Genomic DNA, 14,080 nt, shown 5'->3' on the forward strand with positions numbered 1-14,080 from the left:
GGCTACATGGGGACAGACACATAAGGCATGTTGAGGAATACAAGATAGGAAAAAGATTAGAGACAGATTGTGGCAGACATCAAGTGCCATGACAAAATGAATGTATGTTGTTGGTTTTTGAGCAAGAATGTTGAGCATGGTCATCTCCTGCCTTAAAATTGTTATCTTGCAGTAGTATTCATGGAGGATTATAAAGGAAGCAGGTAGATAAGAGAGAAAAAGAACCAGAATTACCAATCATGATTATAAGGAACAAAAAGGATAGATAGAAAAGACAGGGTGTTGCTTAAATTGTTTGACTTTAAAACCAAATGAATATTGGAATAAGAAAGAAGTGGTAACTGAAAATCAAGACACTGGCAACAGAAATAGTCAGATGTGGTTGAGGAACATTATTTTAGGAAGATGAGGAATTGACCTTTACGTTGAGTTTGAAATATTACTGTGGAATCCAGATGGAATTATCTAATGAGCAGTTTGAGAATCAGTGCTGTAGCTCAGGGGAAAGTTGAAAATGGAGAAATAGACCTGATTTTAGCTGTGTAGACGGGAAAACTGAGATACATATGGAAGTAAACATACAGGTGCTAAAGAGGATGAGCGGGTGTAAACCATATGACATCAGGACATTGGAGGTACTGCTTCTAGGCTTGGAGATGACCAATGGCATTTTCTGACAGTAGTGTGTGACAAACATCAGCTTGACTGTTTTCTTAAGGACTTTGTGTACAGTTTTCATGTAAGCTCCTGGTTCATGCATTTCTTTTCTTTTTTTTTTTTTTTTGGAGACAAGAGTCTAGCTCTGTGGCCCAGGCTGGAGTACATTGGCGCGATCTTGGCTCACTGCAAGCTCCGCCTCCCGGGTTCACGCCATTCTCCTGCGCATTTATTTTTTTTAATTTGTATTTATTTATTTATTTAGAGACGGAGTCTTGCTCTGTCACCCCGGCTGGAGTGCAGTGGCGTGATCTCAGCTTGCTGCAAGCTCCGCCTCCTGGGTTCACGCTATTCTGCTGTTTCAGCCTCCCCAGCAGCTGCGACTACAGGCGCCCGCCCCCACGCCCGGCTAATTTTTTTGTATTTTTTAGTAGAGACTGGGTTTCACCGTGTTAACCAGGATGGTCTTTATCTCTTGACCTCGGCCTCCCAAAGTGCTGGGATTACAGGCATGAGCCACCACCCCCGGCCTCTCCTGCCCATTTCTGAAATGTTTATACTTCATTCCTTGAGTAGGTCAACCTCAGACACTTCATTCCTAAAATCAGATGCTAATTCCATTATCCCTGCCAAAGTTTCAGATTTACTGTAACAACCAGGTCTTTGCCTTATTTTCATTCCTCTCATCACTCGGTTTAAATGCTTCATGGTCATTTCTTTGAACTCCTTTTTTTTTTTTTTTTTTTTTTTGGTCAATCTGAAATACAAGTTTTACTGGCTCTCCTGATGCATATTTTTAAAGTTCTTTATCTCATTAGCATTTAGTGGCTCACAATTCTATGTATGCTTCACTATCTGGTACCTCTACTACTGAGTTCATTGAGGTTGCTGTAAAGCAGTGCAATTTATCAGTTGTTCCAAAATGTATCTTGACTTACATTATTTGGTAATGATTTTTGGGGGTTTCCTGTGTGATCTTCAGAGTCTTAGAAACCCATAGCCTAATATGCCTCTGGCAACCAAATTTGTACTGATTAGTGGTCAGATCATTATATTTAAAGGTAATCAGTATCATCTTCTTTTAAATAACCATGCTTTTAATTTTTACAAATTTTAAAGCAACAAATAAGGATTCCCTTGGGGCTTGATCTGACCTTACATTTAACATTTGAGGGGCAAGTATAGCTCCTCAGACATTTAGGGTCAATAACTGAATTCTCTATTATCCTTGAATTTTAAGGGAATTATAGCAGTCAATCCCATTGTGGTGTATTCGTGGAAATCCTTCCTTCAAGGTTTTTTTTTTTTTTTTTCTTTGAGGTGGAGTCTCGCTCTGTCGCCCAGGCTGGAGTTCAGTGGCGCTATCTCGGCTCACTGCAAGCTCCGCCTCCTGGGTTCACGCCATTCTCCTGCCTCAGCCTCCCGAGTAGCTGGGACTACAGGTGCCTGCCACCACGCCCAGCTAATTTTTTTTGTATTTTTAGTAGAGACGGGGTTTCACCGTATTAGCCAGGATGGTCTTGATCTCCTGACCTCGTGATCCACCCGCCTCGGCCTCCCAAAGTGCTGGGATTACAGGCGTCCTTCAAGGGTTATTGATGTTGGCATCTGCTCTACTGAAGATAAATACAGATTTTTTTATTCTTTTTTTTTCCTTATTTTATCTCAGCAAGAAGCAGGAATGAAAGTTTGTAGGCCAAAACATTAACTGTCCAGTGAAGGTGTGACCCAGCAAATCTAAAGAACTCAATAAACTTCAGATTAACATGTTGAATCAATCTGAAAGATAATACTGTCCATTCTCCGGAAGGAATAATGGGCTTCCTTAACTTGTGTTACAAAGGATAAATCTTCACAGGTACATGGGTTGAGGGTAGAATGGGACTGGTTTAGTCTGAGAAAGTCGTCTTTTTCCTCCCTCTATTTTGTAATGCTTCTAATATACCTATTTAGCTTCACATCTCTCCTATAAGCAGATTATGTTTATCTTTGTATTTCTGTGATGGAGCATAGTACTTGATATAGTAGTGGGTATGTATTAAATAATATATAAAGGCATGAATGAGCAAACTTTGTCTAAAAAGAAGTTAAGGCCATTAACAAATTTTTGTTGAGTTGAATGTACTATTCTTTTTTCTAATTCTTCAGTTTAGAAATGAACAGTGAAGGTTCCTATTTAGAGAATGCTCTAAATAGTTCTCTAAATGTGTAGACCTCAGGATATTAGGAAAACCTAAATCATTTCAAAATGAACGTATATAATATTACCTACAATTCATTCAGCAAAATTAAGCTTCACTTGTGAAAAATTCATTTAAAATTGAAGGCATCCATTTGATACATATGTACAATACCACATATGTCCCTCACCCTAGAAATGGGCTCCGTTAACACTTGTTAATTCTTTGGGGGGCCACAGAGTTTTTAGGAGACTGCCAGGAAGTCTCCAAAAAACTCAGGATTGGATTGTAACAGTGGTGATATTTTTGAAATGTTGTGGCCTTTGAGACGTAGCATGAGTTTGTAATAAGATAGAATATGTGTTTGCTATATCAGACTTCTATTATCTTCCCAAATGCATATGGAAGGTGTCTCCTTTACCTTGGGACCAACCAAAAACCTGCTGTTTTTACATCAAATAATATTAGGCAAAGATTATGAAGAGAGGAATTTTTTGGCCTATAGTGCTCTCTGAAAATGGAAAGGGCAGGCTCACAAGATAATAAACTTCCAATTACTGGAAATATTTATTAGAGATTGGAAAAATTCAAAAAGATTCTACATTAGAAGGAATATTGGATAAAATTTGTGTAAGCAAATAAAATTTCTGCTTATTCCAGTCTGCACTGTAGAAATAGTTTAGGCTGAATTGGTGAAAGAGAATATAGCACAGTATATGAACATAGGAACAAAACTCATAAGAGTCAGGAATTTTTCTTTCTTTCTTTTTTTTTTTTTTTTTTTTTGAGATGGAGTTTCACTCTTGTCACCCAGGCTGGAGTGCCATGGCACGATCTCGACTCACTGTAACCTTTGCCTCCTGGGTTCAAGTGATTCTCCTGCCTCAGCCTCCCGAGTAGCTGGAATTACAGGTGCCCGCCACCACACCCTTGCTAATTTTTGTATTTTTAGGAGAGATGGGGTTTCACCATGTTGGCCAGACTGATCTCGAACTCCTGACCTCAGTTGATCCACCTACCTCAGCCTGCCAAAGTTCTGGGATTACAGGCATGAGCCACAGCACCCGGCTAGAATTTTTCTTTATTCTGTGAAAGTCTATTGGTTTTTGTTTTTGTTTTTTTTTTTTACTTTTAACCTAATATCTAAGAATTTTTCTATTTTTTCCTAAAGCCATTTTGTGTTATTTTATTGTTATATAGTATTCTTCAGGAGTTCAGCCTATAGTTCAGTTGTTCTTTTTGGTACAGTTTGACCTATATCCTGTAATAATTCTTGAATGTTTTTCTGTAAGTGGAGTGACAGAAGGCCATTTCTGCTGTTAAAATCTGTTGCCCTTGGCAAAGGAATAAAAGGATCACTTTGTGTGTGTGTGTGTGTCAGTGTTTACTGCTGGGGCCTTGTTTGAATCATCTCCTTCAATGTTATTCATTAGGTCATTTGTGTCTTTAGTCATTAAACTTTGTCTCATTCCTCAGTAAGAGAAAGCACAGTGAGACCATAAAAGATGAACTGGCACTTCATTTACTCCATAATATGGAATTCACTGCTTCCAAAATGAAACCAAGTTGATTAGATGACCTTGATAACTGTTATCTTTTTAAATGTTGGATCAGTTGCCTTTTGCCTCTCTTCATTTTATCACCAGAAGGCTCAAGCTTGGTGGCACACACAATTTATTCTTGGCTGTGTATGTTGACCTTTGAGATAATGGAAAATTATTGTAGGGCTCTAGTTTCTATCTCCTCTATCTTGGGTGGCATTTTCTGTATAGTACCAGGCAGCACCTTTTACTTTACACTTTAAAGGAAAGAATGAGCTACAGCTATGATTTTAAGATGGGAGTAAAATCTCTGTTCTTTCCCCTTGTATCTTATCATTTAGTGCTATATCTCATCTTTTCTACATGAAAATACTTTTGCATTTTTGGACATGGAGGCTTACCATTTGGACTTCCCAGATCTATTTTTATTTCTTATTGCAGTACTTGCTGTGGAACTGCTGACTGGTTATATATATTTTTATATTTTATCTATGGAAAAGCAGAATTCCAAATACTTCCAGATAATGCATATTATAAAAGAGTAATTTCTTTTGTCCTTGCTAATATTGTGTTATTTTCTTCTCAATATAAATTTTCCATGGTAAGTCTTTGCAAAATTAAAACTGTTTATTACTTATGGGAAGTCCAGAAAATGATGGATGACTCAACTTTAATGCCTGCATGCTTCTCAAGCACATAACATTTTTGCCTGACTCTTTCCATGCACTTGACCACGTGCCCTAGACCATGATTCAATAGAAAGGTTAATTGCAAGATTCTCTAGGTCATTGGTAGCAGTGAACATGGCTGTAGGTGAAGTATTTGTGTTTATTTCCCGTGTAAATGTAAAGGCATCCCCTCGTTTGATTGTGGAGATGACGAAGACTCTCTGAATCTCTCAAATACCTCATATGGGAGTGCCTAGTAATAGTTGCTTAATGAATACTCAACGATGTTAAATAGTTTTCTAGCATTTTCAGCCATCACTTACTTACTTTCTCATGTTCAACCTATTAAAATTTTATGTTGACATGGGGCTTGTTCTGGAAACAGATCTGTTTTGAACCTTATGGACTACAAGCTAATTACAAGTTAATGTAATGTGAAAATAAAAAGTAGGTCACTTGAAGGCCAGATGGGCAGTGATAGACTTCATCTCTAATCCAAAATACTTGTAGTGGATAAGCTTTCTTAGCGCTATTGTGTATTTTTTTTCTGTTTTTAAATTTCGGTGTGAAAAGATAACTTATGGACTACATTTACAGTAGGTACAAAGTAAGGCCTACCTTTTCCTAATAATTAGTCCAGTGGGAATTCTACAGGGTTTAAGTAGATTTCACATAGATTTTAGAATTATTTATATACATCCTAGATGAGAAGAAAATTCTAGATTGACAGCATCTGCAGTATGGCTTAGAAATGACCCTCTAGCCTCTGTTTGAATGTTTTCTTTGAAACGAAGGCTACTATTAGGACACAATTTCTGTCATTCTTGAACAGTTTTAATTTTTAGAAAACTTTTCTTTCAACTGAAAGATAATTTTTTGTTACTTCAACTCAAATTGCTCTTATAATGTTAACTTTTTATCAGATCAAACATTTCTAATTTTATAACTGTTTAGATAACATGGCTCTGAGATTCTTTTTTCTCTGGCATACTTACAGATAATCTCCAGTTTATCATGGCTCCTCTTGAAATGGGATATTCATAACTAGACACTGTTCATGATCTCATAGTACTTTTTCTTTCTTTTTCTTTTCTTTCCTTTTTTTTTTTTTTTTTTTTTTTGAGACGGAGTTTTGCTCTTGTTGCCCAGGCTGGAGTGCAATGGCACGATCTCAGCTCATTGCAGCCTCCACCTCCCAGGTCCAAGCGACTCTCCTACCTCAGCCTCTTGAGTAGCTGGGATTACAGGTGCCTGCCACCACACCCAGCTAATTTTCTGTATTTTTAGTACAGATGGGGTTTCACCATGTTGGCCAGGCTGGTCTCAAACTCCTGAACTCAGTTGATTCACCTGCCTCGGCTTCCCAAAGTACTGGGATTACAGGTGTCCTGAACCACCGTGCCCAGCCCCTCATAGTACTTTGTAAGTGTATTAGTCAGGGTTCTCTACAGAGACAGAACTAATAGGATAAATGTGTATATAAAGGAGAGTTTATTAAGGAGTTTGACTCACACAATCACAAGGTGAGGTCCCACGATAGACCATCTGCAAACTGAGGAGCAAGGAAGCTAGTCCAAGTCCCAAAACCTCCAAAGTGGGGAAGCCGACAGTGTAGTCTTTAGTCTGTGGTCAAAGGTCCAAGAGTCCCAAAGCTGAAGAACTTGGAGTCCGATGTTTGAGGGCAGGAAGCATCTAGCACAGGTGAGAGATGTAGGCTGGGAGAATAAGCCAGTCTAGTCTTTCCATGTTCTTCGGCCTGCTTTTATTCTGGCTGTGCTGGCAGCTGATTGGATTGTGCCCAGCCAGATTGAGGGTGAGTCTGCCTTTCCCAGTCCACTGACTCAAATGTTAATCTCCTTTGCCAACACCTTGCATCCTTCAATGCAATCAAGTTGACATTCAAATATTAACCATCACACTGAGGAAACTATATTTCTTTCTTTCTTTTTCTTTTCTTTTTTTTTTTTTGAGACGGAGTCTTGCTACAACGCCCAGGCTGGAGTGCAATGGAGTGATCTCGGCTCATTGCAACCTCCGCCACCTCCTGGCTTCAAGCGATTCTCTTGCCCCAGCCTCCTGAGTAGCTGGGACTACAGGTGTATGCCACCACGCCCGGCTAATTTTTGTATTTTTAGTAGAGACAGGGTTTCACCATATTGGTCAGGCTGGTCTTGAACTCCTGACCTCAGGTGATCTGCCCGCCTCAGCTTCCCGAAGTGCTGGGATTACAGGCATGAGCCATTGTGCCCAGCCAGGAAACAATATTTCTATGTTATATTTTTATTCACTCTAAGTTTGTAATAACTTTTACAAACATACTATTGATCCTTAATTACTTTGCAAAAAATTAAAACATTCAAGTTTTCTTCCATTAACCCAGAAGTCCCTCATTCATTACTGGTGCAATTAATTTGTGGACCTGGATTCTATGTTTTTACAAAAAAATTCAAAAAATGAATTATGACTATTCTTTACAGGCAGGGTCTCCCTCTGTTGCCTAGGCTGAGTGAAGTGGTGGGAAGAACTCCTAGGCTCAAGCGATCTTCCTGCCTCCACTTCTGGAGTAGCTAGGACTATAGGTGCATGCCATTGTGCCTAGATAATTTTATTTATTTATTTATTTTGGTAGAGAAAGAGTCTTGTGATGTTGTTAAGGCTGGTCTTGAACTCCTGACCTCAAGCCATCCTCTTGCCTTGGTCTCACAAAATGCTAGGATTATAGGTATGAACCACAGTGCCTGGCCAATTCTAGGTTTTTGTGATCAAGTACCTTGAATATCACCTCATTTGTTTTGATCCTTTTTACTAGTCTGTTGAAAACTTTTTGAATCTTGACAAAGCAAATAGGGGAATACCTTCTTAAATTTTATGCCATAAGCATCTCACAAAAGTCCTGGCCTAACCTTCTTTCTTTCTTTACCATTTAATTTTTCCGGAACTAAAAGATTCATGATGCCAAGTTTGTAAATACTGTTTTAATTATCAACTCATATTGGTAATGACTAATGATAACAGCTGCCTTTAAAATATGGTCTTCTATTTCTCATATGTTATTATGAGGAAGATGTTAGCCTCATTTTACAGATAAGGAAAATGAGGCTTAGAAAGATTAAGTAACTTCATTTATATTTTCATTTGTTCAATAATATATTCATTCCAAATTACTGGATTCCCGCTATGTGATAGGTGCATAGGAGTTTATAATCCCAGCACTTTAGGAGGCCGAGGCGGGTGGATCACGAGGTCAGGAGTTCAAGACCAGGCTGGCCAAGATGGTGAAACCCCATCTCTACTAAAAATACAAAAAAAATTAGCTGGGCACGGTGACACGTGCCTGTAATCCCAGCTACTCTGGAGGCTGAGGCAGATAAGTGCTTAAACCTGGGAGGCGGAGGTTGCAGTGAGCCGAGATCACGCCACTACGCTCCAGCTGCCTGGGCGACAGAGCAAGACTCCATCTCAAAAAAAAAAAAAAAAAAAAAAAAGGTAGATGTGTCCTCTGCCTTGTATCTCTTGCAAGCTACTGTAAAAAAGCACTCCTTTACAATGGAGTATTATTCAGTGCTACAAAGAAATGAGCTATCAAGTGATAAGAAGACATGGAGGAACCTTAAATGCATATTACTAAATGAAAGAAGCCAATCTGAAATGACTACATATTGTATAATTCCAACTGTATGACGTTCTGGAAAAGGGAAAACTATGGAGGCAGTAAAAGATCAATGGTTGCTGTGAAGGAGGGAGGGATGAAAAGGCAGAGCACAGAGGATTTTTAGGGCAGTGGAACTACTCTGTGTGATATGTAATGGTGGATACATTTGCCCAAATCCATAGAATGTACAACACCAAGAATGAACTGTAAGGTGAACTATGGACTTTTGTGTAATAATGATGTGTGACTTCAGGTTCATCAGTTTTAACAAATGTACCACTATAGCCAGGATGATCACAGTGGGAAGCTTGTACATGTGAGGGGCAGGGAGTACATGGGAGCTCTCTGTTGAGTTTTGCTTTCTGCTAAAAGAAAGCAAAACTTTCTGCTGAGTTTTGCTGTCAACCTCATAGCTCTCTAAAAAATAAGTTATATTTTAAAAAGAATACCCTTATATAGCCTATATTTCTCCCCTTTTTTGGGGCATGAGAGGGTTTACAAAGATTGAGGGCTTTATGAAATACCACACTAAAACTCGAATGCCTATAACAAGGTGTCCCTTGCTATACAGGTCTTACTTAGCTTATCAGCCTGTGAAACCAAGTAAAATGTTCTTTTAGTGATTTTGTGGCAAACCTGATTTTCATTGAACATTTTTTTCAAATTCCCAGTAGCAAATGGAGATTTTGACGATGGTACTAAAAATAGGTGATATTTTCCTGAAATCATTTGATAAAAATACCTGTGACCATCTTGCTCTGGTTTAGTCATTTTGTGCTTCATATAGCTGGGCACGCTGCAGTACGTAGTATTCTCCACTTTCCATGTGGTAGGTGGTAGTCTAGTCTGATGAAACAAATTTTCCTCCTCATCTCTTCACAGCCTGGGACTGAGCCACAGTCTGGCGGCAGGTATGGGAGAAAATGCTAGATAAGATGAAAAAGAGGATGGAGGGCATTTAAAAAAGCTTCTTTGAAAAGGTGTTAAGAGCAAGTGCTCGTATTCTGAGCACTTTTAACTTTTACTTTAGGATTCTTTTATGAGACTGAAATTAACCTGTGGTACTTCCCCTTCTGTTGTTTCTGGGAAGTGATGCAGTTCATAAATCAGTTCTGTTATTAATATTATATGCTGAAACATTCATAAGTCAGTGGGAAATCCTTCTAAAACTTATTCCATATTTACCTTCATAATTGAAGTATATTGGATTTATCCTTTCACAGAACTTGGGACCACCATGATGGTCATTCAGTATTATATTTTGTGCTAATATGTACACACATTCAGGAGCTTGTATATGGATAGGAAATTTTTTCTCTACACAAAATGGCCCCAGAATGTTAGTTGTATGTTTAAAAAATATATTTAATTTTTTTCTTTCATAATTCACCTGCCAGGTGTTACTTTTGCTATTTATGTGAGTACTGTGCTAGGCTTTTGCCCGTTTCCTGATTTGTTAAATCTAATTTGCTATGGAATTAAAAATCAAAGTGTTTAGCTTGTTAGTATTTCTAAGTGTTAGTAGACAATTATTAGCATAGATGTTTTCTTTAGCTCAAAGAAGGACAGGTAAAAATCTACAATTAGGGAATATACAATTAATTTAGGATTTGGACCTCTTTCTAATCCTTAGTTCACATGTTGGCGGTCATTGATTATTTTTACAGAAAAACCCCATGTAACCCTGTTCTTGAGAAAGGGAATGGATAGATATATTTTATTCTTGTGTTCTAGTCCTAAATCTCTTCTGTACTTTTCTCTACCTTCTGTTCACCCCCTCCACCACAAAAAAATACAGACAGGAAGAATAATGTGTATTAATTCCTTGTTGCTGGCCATTATTCCATTTCTTTTTTTTTTTTTTGAGACGGAGTCTCGCTCTATCACCCATGCTAGAGTGCAGTGGTGCAATCTCGACTCATTGCAACCTCTGCTTCCCAGGTTCAAGTGATTCTCGTGCCTCAGCCTCTCAAGTAGCTGGGATTGCAGGCGCCTACCACCAGGCCCAGCTAATTTTTGTATTTTTAGTAGAGACAGGGTTTCACCATGTTGGCCAGGCTGGTCTCGAACTCCTGACTTCAAGTGATCCACCCTCCTTGGCCTCCCAAAGTGCTGGGATTATAGGCTGAGCCACTGCGCCTGGCCTATTCCATTTCTTAAATAACATATATTTTGTATGGATCTTATAATGTATATTATAGAGACTTGAACTTTGAAGAAAGGGAACACAGTAATTTACCCAACAGCATAAACAGACCATCAGCCCTCTTTGGCTGATGTGGTTTGGTGGTCAGGCTAATCAGAATGGGACCTTGCTATGCTAATAAAAATTTACACCATTCATTACAATAATTTGGTTCAGGATTATTATCTGTTCTTTTACCTACTGAAGTATCTGGCACTTAGCAGGTGCTTAGGTAAAAATGCGTTTAAATAAATAGAAATGAAATGCAATTTAGGCTGTTCAGATGAAAAATAATTTATATCACATTGTCAATATATGCAGAAAAGGTGTGATGCCAATATTTCATGTAAGAAAAAGATACAGAAGTTAACAGGAATTATATGCCTGTAACATTTAGTAAAATTAAATGGCCTGAGAAATTGCTGTTTAGTAGGATGTTAGAAATAAATGCTGTAGATGTGATGATTTGTAATCATGGAAATTAGTATTTGAATTTTAAGCTTTCTAGTTAAGTAAGGGGGAGGCTAATTTTCCATGGGAGTATTTTCAGGAAAGTCATCTATTAAACATATACATAGGCTGGGCACGGTGGCTTACGCCTGTAATCCCAGCACTTTGGGAGTCCGAGGCAGGCAGATGACCTGAGGAGTTCGAGACCAGCTTGGCCAACCAACACAGTGAAACCCCATATCTACTAAAATTACAAAAACTAGCCTGGCGTGGTGGCGCGTGCCTGTAATCCCAGCTACTTGGGAGCCTGAGGCAGGGGAATCACTTGAACCCGGAAGTTGGAGGTTGCAGTGATCCGAGATCGTGCCACAGCACTCCAGTCTGAGTGACAGAATGAGACTCCGACTCAAAAAAAAAAGAAAAAAAAAAGACATATGAGCAGATCAGAAGGCACTGTATGTTTTATTGTGATTTAGGTCTTCCTTCCACAGAAGAGGTGACAAACTAAGAGGATTTCCTTAAATTGATTCCAAGTTGACATCCACAGTAAGTTTTATTTGAAAAAACATTTTTTGAGCTATGAGTACCACTGGAAATACAAAGTATTTATAATGGGACAAAAGCTGTTGGGAATGTGAGATGGAGTATCTGATGTTTTTATTTTCCTGCTGAACATGAGTGGGAGAGCATGCAGGACTTCCAGATTCAGTCAGCCACAGGACTGGAGAGGATGTGCCAGTGCAGGGCCACGAGACGCAGGGGAACGATGAGGCTGTTTGTAAAATCGCTTTAGTTTCTCAATTCAACCAAGTGTTTTCAGTTTTTTTGTAGATAGTTTTCCTTGTCACCGGAGCTTCCTTTTCTGCTTTTCACGTATTTTATAGGTAATTGCTTCCTTTTCTAATCTCTTCTCCTGTAGGCAGTGTGTCTATTATTTCCGCAATGTGGTAGGGTGATGGAAAAACACCCTATCATAATGTAAAATTAAAAATCTCTCCCAAATATGTGTATGTATTTACATATGCCATATAAACATAATTATTGAAATAATCAAATGGGATACTTTTTAGAAGACTTAACTTTAAGAAACAAATTTTCCTGTAGTAAGAAGTTGCTTTTTCTATTTATGTGAGGTTTGACAGTTTTTTTTTTTTACTTTTCCTTTATGTCTTCTCAATGTGTTCACTCTGTGATAGGGAACACACACACACACACACACACACACACACACACAGTGTCAGATTGCTGGAGATTAACTGAGTTCCTTTAATACCAGTAAATGAGAGAGTACACAAATTATTGCGAATGGAAAGTTTTACCATAGTTTCAAAAACTTATTTCAGAATGATGGTTGTAGTAAATTAAGGGGAAATAGCAGGTGATGCTAGACTTGGATAAATTTATGCATATCAAGCTGATTTCCCAACTTCATGTTTAAAAAAGAATGTTTAAGTAAACTTACTAATCTATTCCAAAATATAATTTAAATGTCTTTTCATCCAGTGAAAGAAATTGGTAAAGGAGCACATATTTCTTTGTGGTTTGAGCTTTGACAACAGTATGTATATCTGGTACTCATCCTAGTGTATCTTTCCTTCTTATGGCAAGTTTAGATTAAAAGGGCAGTTACCATATAGAGGGGTATGTGGGAGCATACTGATGTGTGGTGTTCCTAGGTTAGAACCCACGAATACCGTGTTGATTTTCCAATAATGGCTTCACTATATGTGTAGTCTTTTGATTTTTAACTTTACGCTACTTTTTCATCTTTTATACTCTATGCCTCTGAAGATTTTTCTTGTTCCCTGCTAAGTTTAGAGTCCAAAGTATAATTTTAATGGTGTGCTTAAAAAAAAGATATTTTTAATTTTGCATTTCATTTTGAATCATCTACTCACATAAAAGGACTTGCAGAGATGGAGAGCCTCAATTATGTTCATAAGTAATTATGCAGCAGCATTTGCTTCAAATCATTACACATCTTCAGTGGGGGTAGAAAGTCTTTCTTAATTACTGGCTGGACTGATTTTTTTCCCCTCTTGTTGAATGTATGTGGTCTCCCTGATGAGCTATTTGAAATTCTGTGTGACATGAGTATGTAGCAGTCACTGTTGCTAACTGAGGATTGGAATGTCCTATTGGTGACCAAATCTGTGAGAAGCTTTCCAGCCCAATGCCTGAAGCCCTATCCATATTTGTGAAATATTAGTGTCAGAAATTTGTTCTTGTTTTCTCTTAAAATGTACTTATTAGATCAACATATTAAATCATAAATTTTATGTATCTATTTTAAAGCTTGAGTACATTTTAGAGAGCTCTGATTCTCTTACTGATTGGAAGGTAATGAGGATAAATGATTTGCACCAAGTATTTCTTAAAATTGCTGTTATTTTGACTTGAATTTGGCTCCCTATAATTTTATTATGTGGAGAAATTATAATATGGGTAGGTCTAATATAAATAAATCATCATAAGGAATACAAGGAGTAAGATGTAAAACAAAGACATTGAAAGTTAGCTAACTATGATATCTGAATTAAGTAACTATAGTAAGCTGGTTTTGTTTTATGTAGAGTTCAAAACCTCAAAGGTGCAATACCTACTTTTTCCTTCTCTCATGTAAGTGGAACAAGAGAAAAGTAAGTCACATCAACCAAGCACCTACTCTTTGACAAGCAGTTGAGGAAAATTGGAAGAAGTTAAGGAAATGACCTGAGTTCATACAATTAGTAGGGGCCCAAGCTGAG

The 14,080-nt window shown here is 37.9% G+C and overlaps 1 protein-coding gene across 5 annotated transcripts in view; it reads left to right on the forward strand.

Moving 5' to 3' along the window:
• Positions 1 to 14,080, forward strand: part of TMTC2 (transmembrane O-mannosyltransferase targeting cadherins 2) — a 462,711-nt gene that overhangs the window by 125,046 nt on the left and 323,585 nt on the right. Inside the window, exon 1 of one of the 5 annotated variants that reach the window (XM_063615122.1) lies at positions 9,514 to 9,609. The exons of 3 other annotated variants lie outside the window; for them this stretch is intronic. In XM_063615122.1, the coding sequence (XP_063471192.1) occupies positions 9,548 to 9,609 (62 nt within the window). In that variant the 5' untranslated portion in view covers positions 9,514 to 9,547. Of the gene's footprint in view, positions 1 to 9,513; positions 9,610 to 14,080 lie in introns of those variants that run through there. One more of the 5 variants, XM_063615123.1, reaches the window with a different exon arrangement.

The sequence above is a fragment of the Symphalangus syndactylus genome, chromosome 13 (assembly GCF_028878055.3).
Source record: "Symphalangus syndactylus isolate Jambi chromosome 13, NHGRI_mSymSyn1-v2.1_pri, whole genome shotgun sequence".
Lineage (NCBI taxonomy): Eukaryota > Metazoa > Chordata > Mammalia > Primates > Hylobatidae > Symphalangus > Symphalangus syndactylus.